Source organism: Chlamydotis macqueenii, chromosome 4 (assembly GCF_036417535.1).
Source record: "Chlamydotis macqueenii isolate bChlMac1 chromosome 4, bChlMac1.mat, whole genome shotgun sequence".
Classification (NCBI taxonomy): Eukaryota; Metazoa; Chordata; class Aves; order Otidiformes; family Otididae; genus Chlamydotis; species Chlamydotis macqueenii.
Window position 1 is genome coordinate 2129197 of NC_141559.1, and position 16156 is coordinate 2145352.

The following is a 16156-nucleotide window of genomic DNA, read 5'->3' on the forward strand; positions in this document are numbered from 1 at the left end:
TTTAGGATTTTCCTCCAAGACCAGATTTTAAGTTTTCATCAGCTGTTCTCACAGACACTGGTCCCTTCTTCCACAAATACTCTTCCTCTAACACTATTGTCCATGATGTGAGCAGCTTCTCAAATGAATTGATTTTTAGCTTGCCTTTAAGATAGTGAACAGGTCTAAAATGCTAGACAAAGGACAAGAATTTGTATATTAATTCCTTTTTTTGATCACATTTGCCTCAGTTTCCCCGCTAAAAAAAAAGATTAGTTTTTATTGGCTCAATTAAGCTGGCACCCATCTCCTGCACCCTATAAATCATTGCACATGTAAAGAAAGGCTCATGCTTCAGCAGCAGTATTGATCCACACAGACCTTTGGGTTGGGAGGAAAGCCTCTTTAATTACTTTGGCTGACTTTTGGGATCTATTTTTTTTTTTTAAACGTCACAGGAAAAGTAGTACCACATTTCAGCGTTGTTATCACTTAGCTTAGATTTCGAGTTTTGGTCCCCAGAGAAAAAGCTTCTGCCTCAGCCTGACCTGCCCATGTTTGGCATCAAAATCAGAAAAAGTCTTTTTACCTTCTCTAAGGATTTGATAACCTCTTCCCTTTTGTTAGCCAGAGGTGTTTTGACCTTTAATTAAAAGGAAAATTTGTTGTCTCCCATTCAGAAGGCAGCAAATAATGAACTCATTAAAATGAGGTTAGCATTCAGGCCTTAGAGCAATAAGAGCTGAAGTCTCATTAGCAGCCAACAATCCAGAACATAGCACATAAATAAACCTAATATGGCAGAGCAAAATGCCTTGGTGCATTAAATTTGAGCAGAATCAAATGTTTACAGTCAATGATGTCTGGGGCATGAAGTTTTAATGTACTTAATAAAGGAAAGCAAATTGCTCCTATTAGGCATGAAATGTTACTGCAGAAATTGCCCCAAAAAGTTTATTATGCAAATGAAGGATAGAGTTATAATTAACAAGGACATAGCGGGAAAATATCACTTCTGCTTAATAGATGCACCAATTATTAAGAATAAAGACATGGAAACTTCAAATCTACAAAAGGTAATTATATGGATTAATGTAAAAGACTGCTGAAAGTAAATGCAATGTAAAAAAGAAACCGTATCTCGCGGATGTCACAGAAAGAAGGCTCATTGATGAAGCAAAGAATCGATTAAGAAAAAGAAACCCAAGAGTTGAGAGATTCCAGGCAATTAAGATTTTGTATTCGAAAGAACAGCTTGGATTACCTTAAAAAAAAATAAAATCCCTGCTCTTTGCTTAGCCTGGCACTGAGACATGCCCGCTTGTCCACGTGCAGGTGTGCTCCATGGTTCTTTCCTTGGAGAAAGATAATTCTTTAGCATTATCTATTTACCTGTCCAAAAATAAAACAGTGAGTCCCAGCTGTTCCTTTAACACACTTAAATATTGTGGTCTGATGAAATATCCAGGAGAAAAGTCTTCTCTACAAAATAAGATTTGTTATGCTTTTAAAAAAAATTAAAATCCACATTTCTCTATATGAATTTCCCTTCTGCTGAAGCTGTGGGCAGCCCCTACCATTTCTCCCTTGGTGAAAAGTCCCTGGGGATGGGACTGGGATAGGTGAGTGCCCAGAAAAGGACCAGGCAGTGTGCGAATAGCTGTGCTCAAATCTGGCCTTGGGGAGGATTTCCAGCCTTTCAACAACCCTTCTCCCTCCTGCAAAACCCTTCAGAATAAAATAAATACCTTCCGCCCCGCGTGAAGGCTGGGCAAGTCCCAGAAAGGCTTCTGGCACTGGATGCCAGGGATAGGCAGCTCCTCCACCCCACACCATCCAGGAGCCAGAGGAATGCCCAGTGTTTGCAGCTGTCCTCACAAACTGGGACTCGCCGACCTGGGGGAGTGCAGGAAAGGCAATGGAGGAAAGTTGTCTGCTCTTCTCACATTTTTATGCTGCTTGCTGATAAGGTCTGTACCTACAGGAGGCAAAAATTCTCATTATTTACTGTGCAAAATTACCAGTGAAGGCAGTACAAGTCATTAGCAGTTTTGTTTGAATATGTATTCATTAAAAATAGGGAAGGCAGACCCTAATCACCTAAACAGAGATTTGTTTGTTTTTTGTTTTTTGATTAAGGATGTAGAAGACGTTAACCTTCCCCTCTACAAATACACAAGTAGTGATAAACTAAGTTTGGACTGATTTAGCTGACAATATCTTCTTAGTATTAAAATTAAGTGAGGCCATGAAAATGAAGTTCAGCTGCATGTTATAAAAATTAATATGCATCTACAGAAATTGCAATTTTAAAAAGTCTTCAGGACCAAGCCAAATCCCGTTTGAGTGACGGATTTGCCCTTTAGACAGAGAAAAACGCTTGACACGCTGCAGGTTACAGGATTTACATCTTAATCCTCACTCTGTGGTTTTAATGAGACCTCACTGGGCTGGAAGGCTTCAGCCTATCCCGCAGTTCCGTCATCTTATTGAGATGTCAGTGTGAGGGAAATCAGAGGGAAGAAACAAAGTGATATAACGATGTTTGTTTCATGTACCTTCTTATACTATCTGTTAAGCGATGATAATTTCTCAAGATGTTCTTTCCTGCAAGAAAAATGGAATTGATTTTGCTCAGTCCATCGGTCTCTCTCAACATCTATAAAATTCTCTAGATAGCTTGGAAAATTATGTTCTGAACTATAATGACTCAGATTCTACCCTGGTGACTTTAATGGTGTCAGTTTAGTGCCAGTTTTTACCAACTGGGGATTTTCCTCAACGTCTTCGCTAACAGTGCTGTGCATCTCTAAGGTCTTAGATTTTAGCGAACGTGTAGTTGTTTTATATTATGTAAATACAGTCCCACATGTGAAATTGTCGCAGGATTGAAATAATCATCTTATTAAATGCCTGGCAAGATAGGCTGGAAACTATACAGCTTTCTTAATATTTAAGGCTAAAGCACAAGATTTGCTGTCATTAGATTACTTTATTTCCTAGCCATACTTGGCATTTATGGTCACAAGTAAAGTTTGCTGTTTTTTAATTTAGACCAGTGGGGTCAAGCAAAAACATAAAGCTATTTTCCTGTAACGTTAAGTGAAATTACTAATGACCATACAAAACGTCATTTTTTCAAACGAAAGGAAACATTAGCTGGACTCGGACTGTGTGCAAGCCACTGCATTCATTTTGTCTTTGAACAGCGCAAGAACGTGAACATTCAATCAATAGAAATGTTATTAATAGATAATGGGAAAAGTTCTCAAGAGCCACATAATGGAGACATGGAAAATTGATGAAAATAGAGCTTGTAACCCATTCAACATTGGCAAGACCAACAGGGAGATAAATGCACTATCCATCTCATATGTAGCACGTCCGAATTACGTGGGCTGGTGATTGAAAGCGGACACATCTCCGTGCAGCAAGGTCTATCTTTAGAAGCAGTGCGGAGCTGACAACTAACAGTAAACGCAGACAGCTCACGCAGGATGAACCATCTTTTCTCTTTCTCTAGTGGCTGGCAACACATCCAAGAAAAAAAAAAAAAGGATAGGTGACCAAGGCTACATCTATTTCTCCTATAAGCAATACCATTTTCCTCCATTTCATCTAGTCTGGTCTTATCTTTTACTTGGAGGAAAGAATAAAAATTAACAGGGATTTAATTTCTGGCGCGGACACTACTTCTACCATAGGTCAAAATTTGAGTTTTGCTCATTCACATTTAAGCCTGAATTTGTTTTTCTGACACAATCAAAAAAGGTTTCTGCAGGTAAGTAAATGCCCAACGCCTCCACATCTGGATGGCAAGTCACATTGCTAGTTTTACTTTGGGTTTTAAACACATTTTATCATTAATAACCCAAAGTATTGGTAACTTACTATTTTGCTGCCTCTGAATGACTGGAGACTCAAGTCTGGCCACAGGTCACTGTAAACACTGCATATTATCTGGGTCCAAGTGACAGAACCATCACCTACTTTGGTACTTAGGTACTATTGCTTGCTAGACCATGAAACTCTGATGGAACAAATTAAGCTCACTTAATTCTTACAAAAAAGCATGAGCCCAAAATAATACGTGAAACATTTAACAGGATTTTTTTTTTGTATCTCCTCAGTTGGACACAATTTTTAAAATTAGGCATTCCAAAAATTAATATTTATTTTTCTAAATGCATCTTAATTTCTTATTTATTTCAGGCTTTACTAGAGACTCAAAATTTACTGCGCACTCAGGTTGCAAATTTTACCTTCAACCTTGGATTTTCAGGAAAATTTTACCACACAGGTAAGAAGGAACTTCATGCTCTCAGGTAGCTCCCAGGTTAAATAGGTGATAGGATTTTAAACCTGGCTTTAAACCTTTTTAAATCACACGTTGAGTCAGTGGAGCAGTGGGAAATACATGCTCCTCCATTTTAGCATCCAGTATCTGATTCAGTGTCCAAAGGGGCAAAGGTACGCTATGGATGAGCTTCTCAGGAACTCAGAGATGCGCGGTAGCAAACCTTAGGGTTACAGAGAAAGCAAAGGAACTGCTAGGCTCTAATTCCACAAAAGACAGGACAACACAGAAGACATACTAAGGTTTTTTTTCAGTATGATGAAATAGAAAAGATGGGAAAAATCATGTCTCCTAACTTCTGAAGAGGCAGAAGTGTTTCAATAGGATGCACAAGACTTTGTTATGACTGTCAAGGTAACCTCAGTCATCTGCAAGTCAGGAGGGACAATAAAAGGAAAACAAGATAAAAAAGAAATTTGTATTGCAACCCAGCTCCTTTCACACTCTATGCAGTAACAAGTTGCACACTTGCAGTGTCTTTCTGTGGAAGATTAGGTGCTTTTACATCTCCTCCTCATGACTCCTTTCTCTTTTGTTCCATTCTCCACAGCACAATGCACCTCTTTTTGTTGCTTTTCTTCCTTTGCCTTCTTATCACTTTCCTGCACCTCCTCCCGGGCTTCCCTCTGCTGTCACCGAGCCACGATGCTCCATTGTGGAGAGTACCACTAAGGCAAACAAAGACACATTCAGCAACTCACTTCAAGGGAGACACCTCCTGTCCTTTCCCTTCCCACCTTTGAAGATCACCTCCAAAATCCTCCGCTGTCAACCACGTTTAGCGACATGGAGTGATGCTAGGGAAGCAGAGAAGCTGATTTGGACAGAGGAGGAAGCATTACAGCAGCAAGAGAATGTGAGGGGAAGTTTAAAAGCTAGGAACCATGCCATCCCAGCTGTCACAGGCCTGAGGTAGCTGTGGAGGAAGGCAGGTCACCCCTCTCAGTGCAGATATAACAGCACTCCCATTTTCATTGCCGATACCTGAACACCAAACAGATGAGCTTGCCCAGCTCTTATGTCTCCATTTCATCACTCGTTAGGAGTACAGAGGTCCCCGGGAGAAAGGGTGATGAGGAAGCATTTGAGAGAAGGAAACCAAAATTATGTACTTGTATCACTGTCGCTTTCAAAGTCCAGGCTGTTTTCCCCTTGTGTGAGCCCACATAATGCTAAGCAACTGCTGCCCAGGAAACCTTACAGACTAAAGATGCAGGCTGGAGAGCCTGAGAAAAATGAGAGGTAGAGAGAGATGGAATTACTTGCCTGGAGTCATATAACAAGCCAGTGGCAGAGCTGTGATTAGAGAGCAACTTCGGAGACAGAACTTCAGTATTCTCCTCACTTCATCTTGACCTGCCTGTGTAGTTATTCCTTCTGGAGATTAATTGGGCACACAGGCAACACAGCAAAATAAACAAAACCAGCCCAAGGCTCTGAGCTGCTCTGCAGTAGGATGCTGCTCAGTTGTGGCCATCTATAGAATAAAGCCAGTATCAGTCATTACAGTGTCCACTGCAGAGAAAGGTAATTCAACGAGGGGAAGAGGTAGAGAAAGATATTTTATTTAAAGTGTTACGTCATACTGAACAGTGCCTGGCACAAAACACACAGCCTTTCTACAAAACCAGACCCTTGACTTGCCAATACATTTTTTCTTCCTTCAGCCCAACAGCCTCCCTATCATCACAGGTTTTCTTGCCCAGCTGATACAATGCTGAGCAATTTCAGATTTGCTACTGCTGTTGAGAGAGAAAGCAGGAGAATGCACATGTATGCTTGTCCTCCTTAGGCTCCCATGGCTTACAAAACCAGCAGAGAACTATTAATGAGTTGAAGCAAGGCATAGCCTCCGTCAAGGGACCTGCTCCCCGGTCCCCAGCGCTGCATCTGAGTTGTTAAGCGAACACTTTGGTTACAGGTTGGTGGTGGTGTTTTGTCACATCAGCTTAGTGGAAAGGTTTCAAAGTATTCTCCATGCAATATACATTTTATTGACTCATTATAAATAAAACATGAAAAGGTATTTTTTAATTACTCTAAGTGTGGCTTGTTTACCCAGAGAGGCTTTTAGTATCAGATACTCAACATGTTCTGTTAGCGCAATGCCACTGCTGTGCCTCATTGACCTCCTTAATATGTCCTTTTGCTCTCCTTTCCAAAACTTGGATCATTTTCAAACTACAGGAGGGGAATTTAGCGTTGGCAGATTAAACAGTTATCCATTTCATCCAAAGACCTTGCTGGAACTACAACTACCAACTCCAGGTGGTGTGCCCGCGCCCAGTACAAGAGCTGACAGATGAGCCTCACCGCTCATCATCTCGCCACCACCATCATTCCCTTCTGTGGCACTGCTAAACGACGCACTGTAGATGAAACGCTATCAGCAAAAAAACTGTCTATACCCTATTAGTTATGCACTTTTAGCAAGCATTTCCTACTTGTTCATGCTGTGGCACTAGAAATTAAGATGTTCTCAGGATTTACGTTTAAGATTTACAAGATTATTGACAGCAACTTCAAACTTATTTTCAGTTTTGAACTCAAGAGACCTCTAAGTTACAGTTGTAGTTTTAAAATCTAGGATTATTTATTATGTGCAAACAAACTTTGAATTATTACCTACCTGCATCAAGTGCACGCTGCATCTCAAAGCAGATATATGGTCACCTCCTTGACTGTATGTTTACCACATTTTCCAGACTGCACATTAAAATGGAGACAGAAACGTACATCAAGAATGTTGATTGTACAAGAAATTAAAACCTAAAAATCCCTTGTTTTGCCTCCTGTACTCTGAATAAAGGATTGGGCAAAAATATTTAAACAATATAAGCACTCACCAAATGCTCCATTACACCTTTGCATGAGATTTTTTTTTTGAAATAACGCTGCTTAGGAATTTATGAAAATCAAACTTCTCCTTTTCCAGTCTTGTAAGGAAAGTTATCCTCAAAAGCAACACCATCACCAAGTGTTAAACTTCCAACTCTTCTATTTCAGCTCTGCCATTACAGAGTGGTGTTGTTGTTGTTTAAAATGGAAAGTGTTGTGCTTTATCATGCTTGCTTTTTGTTACGGTTTAAAAAAAAGTGCAAAGTTAGCTTAGTTGTCTCTAAAGTTACAAAGAAATTAGTAGAAAAAAAAAGGCTTCTTAAAATGTAGTTTTTAATAATAAAATTATTCCAAGACCCATGTTCTACTTTAAGTGTTAGTAAGGCATTAAGTTTTACTTTCACCTAAACCTTACGTCAAATTATTTTAGTTCTTCATACATTTCAATTATTCACTTTTTTCCTTTTCATCCCTACCTTCAGTTCTCTCCTTCTGGATTACCAAAGCTATCTTCAAAGGCTTCACAAGCTCCTATCCCTTTCTCTTCTGTCCCATTTTGAAAGCCTATGTTAAGTTTCTGTCCCCAGTCACATTTCCCTTGCACATGCCTGGGTGACTGCAAGTGAACCACATACCCCCAAAAAAACAAGAGCGCGATCATTCAACAGACACCGTATACAGAAGCTTAGCACGAAGGAGCAGCCATCAATTCTTACTTTTCAGTAAGGAATTATGTAGAAAACAAGGTTGTTTTCTTTTTCCAGCAGCACTCCCATCAGCAGGAGCAAATTTCTTAGAACTCGCAGAGTGCTGCAGAGAGGGGAGGAAAGAGATTCGGTGACACCAGGAGAACATTTCAAAGTAACGCGCTCCTTGTAGTCGCGTTCTTCAAAAAAACACCGCGGAAGTGAAAAATAAAAATAAAGAGCTGAAGTGCATGCACCTGTCATCTCTCTATGTTCCTGCCTCATGGCACAGAAGTAAGCAGTCACATCCGTGGAGCATTTTCTTCCAGTGAGTTTTGCAAAACACAAAGGCTTGGAAGAAGCAAAGCTATGTTTGCACCAGTAGACTGATTTTGACTTATTTATTTGACTCAAGCTAAATAAAAACATTTAATTAGTAAAGAAACTTGAAGGAAGGCTGCAAATAAACTGCATGTTGTGGGGTAATTTGAGGGTGAAGTTACTGAAATGTAACTTTGCCTTTCCAATTTGAGAAAGCATTGCAGATGGATGTCTGCAGATGGTGGAAGCAGCATTGTCTCCTTTCTCAGATGGAAGATTTTCTTTGTTATAACCACACATGCTTGCTTCTGCCTGAAGCAGATACTCTGCACTAATACAGGAGATTTTATTGGTTTTACTTCAAGAGTAAACCTGGCAACAATTGAATACTGAGCGACAGGAAAAAAACATTCGGAACCCCTTTGCCATTACAGCTTCTTGTTTTCCATCTAATTATATTTTCAAACTATTGCAAACTTGTTTTTCACTTTACCAGAAGTTTTCAGATTTCAATTTACTGAGACTAATGATGAGGTAGCTACGAGCGTGGGGGGCATTTGGCAAGACTGACAGAGTTCTCTGTGATGTCACCTTGGCCAGCTGCATAGTGTCTGGTAGGACCAAGAAAGGTTTCTGCTATTGCTTTTCTATTATCTTTTTTTTTTCCTTTCTTTCTTTTGCAGGGACTGAAGAGGAAGATGAAGGCGATGACCTGCTGTTGAGGTCTGTAGATGAGTTTTGGTGGTTTCCCCATATGTGGAGTCACATGCAGCCTCACCTCTTCCACAATGAGTCATCACTGGTGGAGCAGATGATCCTCAACAAAGAATTTGCAATAGTGAGTAAAAGTTACTGAAAGGTTCACCAGGATATATTTGCATATTATAGCTATGCTTTCCAAGCTGTTTTTATGTTTATCTATCTTATACATATATATGTTTATGTAGATATGCGAATAAGGCAGCAAGATTGGAAACTAAGGCCAACAAAAAAGCTTTTCTGTGACTTAAACTTGGGCTGAATTTTGTCTTAGCTTTTTTCACTGACACGGGCTTTCTCAAGAGGTAGTAGCTCTTCACCCAAGCAATTTTGCAAGAACATAGGGATCAGAAGCTGAAATCTCAGCAGGTATCAGCTGGCATTTTAAGCTTTATGAAGGGGTTATACACAGGTTATCAGCTTCCTGAAGTCTGATGCAAACATCGTCAATAGGGGAGGAGGAAAGTTGCTGTGAATCTTAAATGTTGTGTATGGTTTGTGAGAAATCTTGAAGCCAAGGAAGCAAATTATAGAATGGTTTGGGTTGGAAGGGACTTGAATGGTCACCCAGTTCCAGCCCCCTGCCCTGGTCAGGGACACCTTCTACCAGATCAGGTTGCTCAGAGCCCCATCCAACCTGGCCTTGAACACTGCCAGGGATGGGGCATCCACAGCTTCTCTGGATTTCACCGTGCTTTTTTTAGATGACCTGCTTAAAAATATGCTTTTTACATAGCTAACCTGTTGTTAATATTTATAGATAATGACGTGTCATTTTTGTTCCTTTGTGTTGTTAACTTACAAGAGCTGTCCTCCTAGCACTGCCCAGAGCTCAGAGTACTTGTACTCCAAGGTCAGGTGGAAACCATTTAGAGTCCTTTCAGGGTAATTCTACTTGCTTATTGAGCCTGACAAAGAAAACCTGAAATCTATAAATGCTTACCTTGGAAAAGACACTATGTGGTCTTTGACAAGGCACAGAAATGTCAAGCAGCCAGAGCCACTCAAAAGAGCGGAGTGGCACAGCGGGGCTGTCTCTGCTGCTCCGGGAACACAAGTCTTAGCCCTTTGCAGAAAGGAAACTAATTATTCCCTTGTTTACAAAAATATTTTCCTAACAACCTTTAAGGAAAATTCATTAAAAATGGCTTAACTGTTCACTCCTCTTGCCAGACTTCCCTCCTTCCCATCTCCTGGTTGGCAGGCTGGTAGTACAGAGGCATTTTGGGTGACTTCCTCTCCTTTCTACAGTTCTCCTCTACTGTCAGCCTTCATTCCTGGCATGTCCTGTTCATGCCTTTTGCGTAGCCTGGCCCAGAGGCCAAAACATATTTGAGACTTTAAATGCAAGAGTAATTTTATAAATAGTCTTTATCTTAAAAGCACATGGTCTGTTCATCTTTAAACCTTTGGGGAAGTTCTCCTAGTATTTTCAGGAAACATGAACTCCTCTAGGTCAAACCACCTTTCGGACTAAAGATCTCTAGCGTAGCCTGAAAACAGGGCTGCTAATAGAATCTGCTTCCAACTTCAACTGCAGAAAGACAAAGCCCATGTCTCTATCATCACTGAAGGGTAGAGAATCCTTAGGGTGCCTATAAATAAGGAGCTGATGTCAGTGAAAGGCTGCTGTTATTACAGTTTTATTTCCTGCTAACATTTGGACAGGGGTTGTACCAACCTCTTAACCTTGGATCTATACAAGCCGTACAATTTACTGATGAGAGCGTTTCTCTTCAAAAAGCTTCCTGTGAAATCCTCTCTGCAGGAGACATTTATCTCCCTGTGATGACAACCTTCCTGATAGCTATCAGAGAGGTCCCAGCCATGACTTCAGAGCAGTTTTGTATCCTCCCCTGCCTTCTCACCCCTCAGCATCTTATCTTAGGAACGGAACTCCCTGCTCTACAGCTGCGCTTCCCTAAGTCCTCCAGAGTAAAAGCAGATAAAAGACCTTGTTGTGTTTTACACGGATATATCCATACCTCATAACGATGCTCAATAAAATAGGGGCTTACAATTGCAGCCCGCCTCCAACAGCTGTACCACAAAACGCATCCAGAAATCAGGTATCTAAACAGTTCTGTATACATACAACTAATTGCTAATTAGGTATCTAAGTGCCTTGATTTCAGTGCAGGTATGTATACCTCTATATCTGGGGCTTCGTTTTAAAGGACTCCCTTACAGATCGACTGCTTGTGAACCGGAGACCCCCTTTAACAAGAGCCCTCCCAATTATTTTATTTCAGGCATTACTAAAATATTTATTATTTCTACTATTTCATGCCTACTTGGTGAAAGGAAGAGACTTTCTCACATCTTTCAGATATGTTATTGCCCCACTGCTCTGAATCCAGCAGGCAGCATGGGTAGTTTTGCCTGGCGAAGTTCTTGTCCACATGTGCCTGAGTGATGGACCCCACATCTGTGCCCGTCCACAGCCCCATTCCCACAGCCCACACTGCCAAATCTCTCCTCAAGCACTCACGATATCCTCAGCCTCACAAAAAACAGCCAGAGATTTTTGTTTTCTTATGTATGTAAATACAGACAGTATGCTTCAGAGCCTGGCTAAGGAAAAGGCAAGTGACATTTATTTTGATTATCAGTTGAGTTTGACTTGATCATGTTTTGTGGGGTGTTTTTTTCCCCATCAGATGATCTCAAAATCCTTTGAAGACCCTAATGGATTAAGCTTTGGATTAAATTTTGCAAACGGATAATATCTCAAGTATTATTCTCCTCATTTATAGGCAATGCAACTGAGACACAAAAGGGTAAACAAATTGCGCAAGCAGAAGTCCTGATATTCCAAAAAGAAAACAAATTGAATTTTCACTGCCATCCTTTAATCACAAGATATCCTTCCTCTTCTCTTTTGTACACCCTTATCTGAGAAAAACAAGTAGAACATATTTAATCCAAAGCCTGTAGTTCTATTTTTTGCCCTTGATTTGTATGCTCAGTGATTATCTTCTGTGCTCATTTGTGAGCGCATGTGCCCAAAACACAGTAGAGATAGGGCAAAAACGATCATCGGCTGTGAAAAGGGAGCTGTGATCTGATATGAAGAAGTGAGAGAGATATATACAGAAAAACAAATAAATCAATGCAGAGATACACATATACAAACCAAACCAATCAATGCAGAGCCTGCCGTGTAGCACCTTGCCTTCAATCTCCTGTTTATAAACCAACTACAGATGCACATAAGCGCTTCCTCTGCCCGAAATTTTTGAGCCGCCCAAACCGCAAAGAAACACAAGCTTTTAATATGCCAATTAAATACAGAGATGACAAGGACCAGTGACCACATATCAAAGGCAAAGTATCTGCATGTGATGAAAAGAGGCTCATTTGTCCCATTAGTAATAGCTGTAGTTGATGTTGGGAAGGAGAGACGCCCACTAGAGACTGTGTCTAAAAGTGTTCTGTAAATGGTTTGCATATATAGGATAACATCTCCTGTGCAGACAGGATGAGATTTATTCAACCTAACCTCAAGATCCTTCTGAAATAGTCCATCTTCATTAGTGCTTTTGTCCCTATCAGGAGCATGCTTTGACAGCACATCTCTGTCTTTACTTTCTCAGATTTATTTGGTACCACGTCCCTGCAGAGTCTATGCATTTCCTAGTCATTTACAGCTCCCCTCAGTGCTGGGCTGCCTTTCTTCATTTCACATCCTTGGAAACCTAAGATCTTAAATCCCAGCGTCTTCTCTACCTCTTGGTAGTCTACTACAGCACAAAGCATGCCTAGAACAGGAAATACCAACCCAGAGAGCTCCTGCATCTCAGTAGGAATAACCTCTCATTTGCTGAACCATCTTGTCTACCTAGAGAGCTTCTAAGCAGATTTTTAAGGTTTAGAATTGAACTAAAAGTAACTGAAAGCTGAAACATTTATTCAATAAACATTATCTAGAAACATAAATCTTGAACAAAAACAATCAAATGCAACACATTTTTGTGAGTGCTGACAAATAAAAAAATAGCAAATCAATTAACCAAATACGAGAAATTTTACTAAGTGTTTTAAACTGACATAGTAATAGATAATCTCTTACAGGAAATCTCACCCATGTGCAGCAATATTCATACTAAAAATACTCAAAGCTTCTGTACATCTTTTAACTTTGGAAGGTAACATCTTAAAAAGTAACATCTTACTGTATCATCTACTGTTCGACAAAGGCAAGAAGTTTCACAAGTGTATCTGAGATTGAGTAAAATATCTGTTCAATTTTTCATCTAATAAAAGTCTTTACACCAAAGGGAATGCTGCAGTTCAACTGACTGTGTGAAGAGATCTACCACAGACGTAAGATTTAGTAAATTAGTAAATTGATTGCTTTTTTTATTCCTTCTCTGACAATGAACAATACTAGATGCTTCTGTAAAACAAATCATGACTGATCTTTAAGAAGCAGAATGCCAGATGTGTTGTTTTAGGTTTTGTTTCATTTCATTTCTTACTGCATTTTAATAAGGACATGTAATACTTGGTCCAATCAAAAACTGAGGTTTTTCTGTCAAGATCCTGACAATATAAATATTCAGTCTTCCAGATGCTGGGTTTTATGATAATTTGCAACATCTGGTCATGTAAAACCTGCTATAGGAATGTAAACTTGTTGAGAATATACCTCCTCTGGAGAGGAGCACTCATTCTGCATTACCTGCCCTTTTTCCAACAGAGGGGTTTTGGTTTTTTTTGGTTTTTTTTTTTGCAAATGCAGAATAAGCATGCCCAGCACATGCTGACACACGGCAAGCACAGCTCATTTCCGTACAAATCGGAAGGTCAGAACAGGTTAGGAGTTTCAAACAAATCTTTACTTGCATGAACGAAGCTGATAATTGAGAGGAATAAGCAGCCTTGGCAGATTGCTCCAGCCTTTCAGATGACCCGTAAGAGTACCCGTTCTACACACATGCCCTGGGTAAGGAAACTTTGGAGGGCGCAAAGATGAGCCAGGCTGCCTGGGTAGGACTACAAGTTTCCAATTCCCGTTGCTCTGGTTTGGATGCATCAGCATGGGTTGAGACAGCGACCCCCTGGGCTCTGCCACATCAGGTGGCTGCCACTGGCCAGATGCTCTGGCCACAAGTGGGCATCAGAGGGAGGGTTCTGGTGGGAGTCTGATCCACATACCACGTGCTGGTGTTTGGAGGACATGAGATGTGCTCCTGGAGAGCATCCTCTAAGTCTGGGGTAGCCCTTAAAAGAAGACAGGTCACATGTTCCTAGACCATTTCAGGATGCAAACCAACGCATGGAAGTAGCAATAACAAGGAGAATTTTCTGCCAAAAAAAAAAAGCAACAACTCTTTTAATCATCTTCCCCCTATAGCCTTTAATTCTGAACTCATCCACTGCGGCAGCTTCAGCTTACGTTGGCATTTAAATTACAATTCAAAGTCTCTTAACGCACAAGTAACAGGAATACAAATGTAACCTGCCCAAGATTAATGGCTCTAGGGTCCCAGCTTGAGGACCCTTGAGTGCAAACGAACCTAACGCTGCTGTTCTCAGCGCCAACGAGGGCCAGAAGTTTTCCTAACTAGACAAACACACACACACAGTTTTTGGACAAATTTTGAAAGAAAAAAAAAACTCTATGAAAGTCTCAAATGTAAAAATAACCCAATAAAATTTTGTAGGAAATTGTTCCTTAGATTATGTAAGAAAACATACTCGCTACAGGCATCCCGCATTTTGTTCAATAGCTTAGATTCCAATGTCTATTCCTCCTTTAACACATTTATTTCCAATCTCAAACTAAATTGAATAAAAAAAAATGAGGAAAAAAGGAAACGGAGGAACAGAAATCACTAAAGGAGGACACACAATGTTGCATTTACACAAGTAAACTGATCATAGAACTGCCCAAAGCAAACCTGATTATTTGTTAGTTGCTTCTTCTTGAAGTCATCGGGTATCTGAGCAACTGACCCGTATTTGTGTGATCAACTATGTAGCGTGCAGGTTTTATTCAGAGGCTAATTAGCTTTTTATATTGAGGACTTATGAAAAGCTGTCTTACTTTATTTGTGAGTGGCAGATTACCATTTCACCATTCTGTTGCCATGGCAATACCAGCAGCAAACAGTAAGTAGATAAACAGGATTTTGCATGTATTCATCCAGATACCTACTTTTGGACATATCATTCAGAGCAGTGCGCATTATCTAGCTCAGGACACATTTATGTGCCTGTAAACTCCCTAACACGGGCTTGGGGAAGGTTTGTGGATGCCAGTTAATGTAGTATATTCAAGTTCACACAGTATATTTGACAGCGTGAGCAAAGACTACTCAGGCAGAGTAATAAACAGCCAGATTTTTCAGAAGCCTTTAGATGTAGCTTTCTCCTTTATACATGGTAAAAAAAATTAGAGAAAAGTAATTTAGCACTTCTCATAGAGCTATTCCCCATTTAACTCTTCAACTGACTCCTGCCTTTCAAGTAGGCAACAACAGCAGTTAAGCAGAAATTGCATTTGCTTTCAGTAAAGTCACTGACAGAAATGAGTTTCTTTTTTTCAAGATCAGCCAATAAACCAAGATGTCTACTACTAAGGAACGGATAATTTTAAGCAATTGCATTATGTGATGCATGAATAAGCACTCTCAGTTTTTGTCAGTGAACCAAAAACCTTTATTTGCAAAGTACTTGAAGATGCCCAGCAGAACCTGCTGTTCCTGGAATTAAAGTAATCAACAGTTCTTGGGTAATGTGAGCAAGAGGACCAACAAGTCTCATTTTATCCACTTCCCTCTGAACATCAATTTCATATGAGCAGAAAACAGCTGATGTATCCTGTGGTACCAGGAGTAAAAGGAACTCAGTCAACATCTGAAGTGCAGGAAGTGATCTGGCGAGAGCCACAGCAGCAGGACACCCTGCAACCTGGAGATCATAGAATCTGAGAATGGTTTGGGTTGGAAGGGACCTTAAAGCCCATCCAGTTCCAGCCCCCTGCCCTGGGCAGGGACACCTCCACCAGAACAGGTGACTCACAGCCCCGTCCAACCCGGCCTTGTGCACTGCCAGGGATGGGGCATCCATAGCTTCTCTGGGCTCCCTGGGCCAGCACCTCACCGCCCTCACAGGGAAAAATTTCTTCCTTATGTCCAATCTAAATCTGCCCTCTGCCAGTTTAAAGTCATTACCCCTTGTCCTGTCACTACCTGCCCTTGTCAAAAGT

At 40.5% G+C, this 16156-nt stretch overlaps 1 protein-coding gene across 1 annotated transcript in view; it reads left to right on the top strand.

Moving 5' to 3' along the window:
• LOC104481662 (N-deacetylase and N-sulfotransferase 4) overlaps positions 1-16156 on the top strand; it is a 75015-nt gene that overhangs the window by 20481 nt on the left and 38378 nt on the right. Inside the window, exons 2-3 of the mRNA XM_010122937.2 lie at positions 4192-4279; positions 8865-9019. Of these exons, the coding sequence (XP_010121239.2) occupies positions 4192-4279; positions 8865-9019 (243 nt within the window). The remainder of the gene's footprint in view (positions 1-4191; positions 4280-8864; positions 9020-16156) is intronic.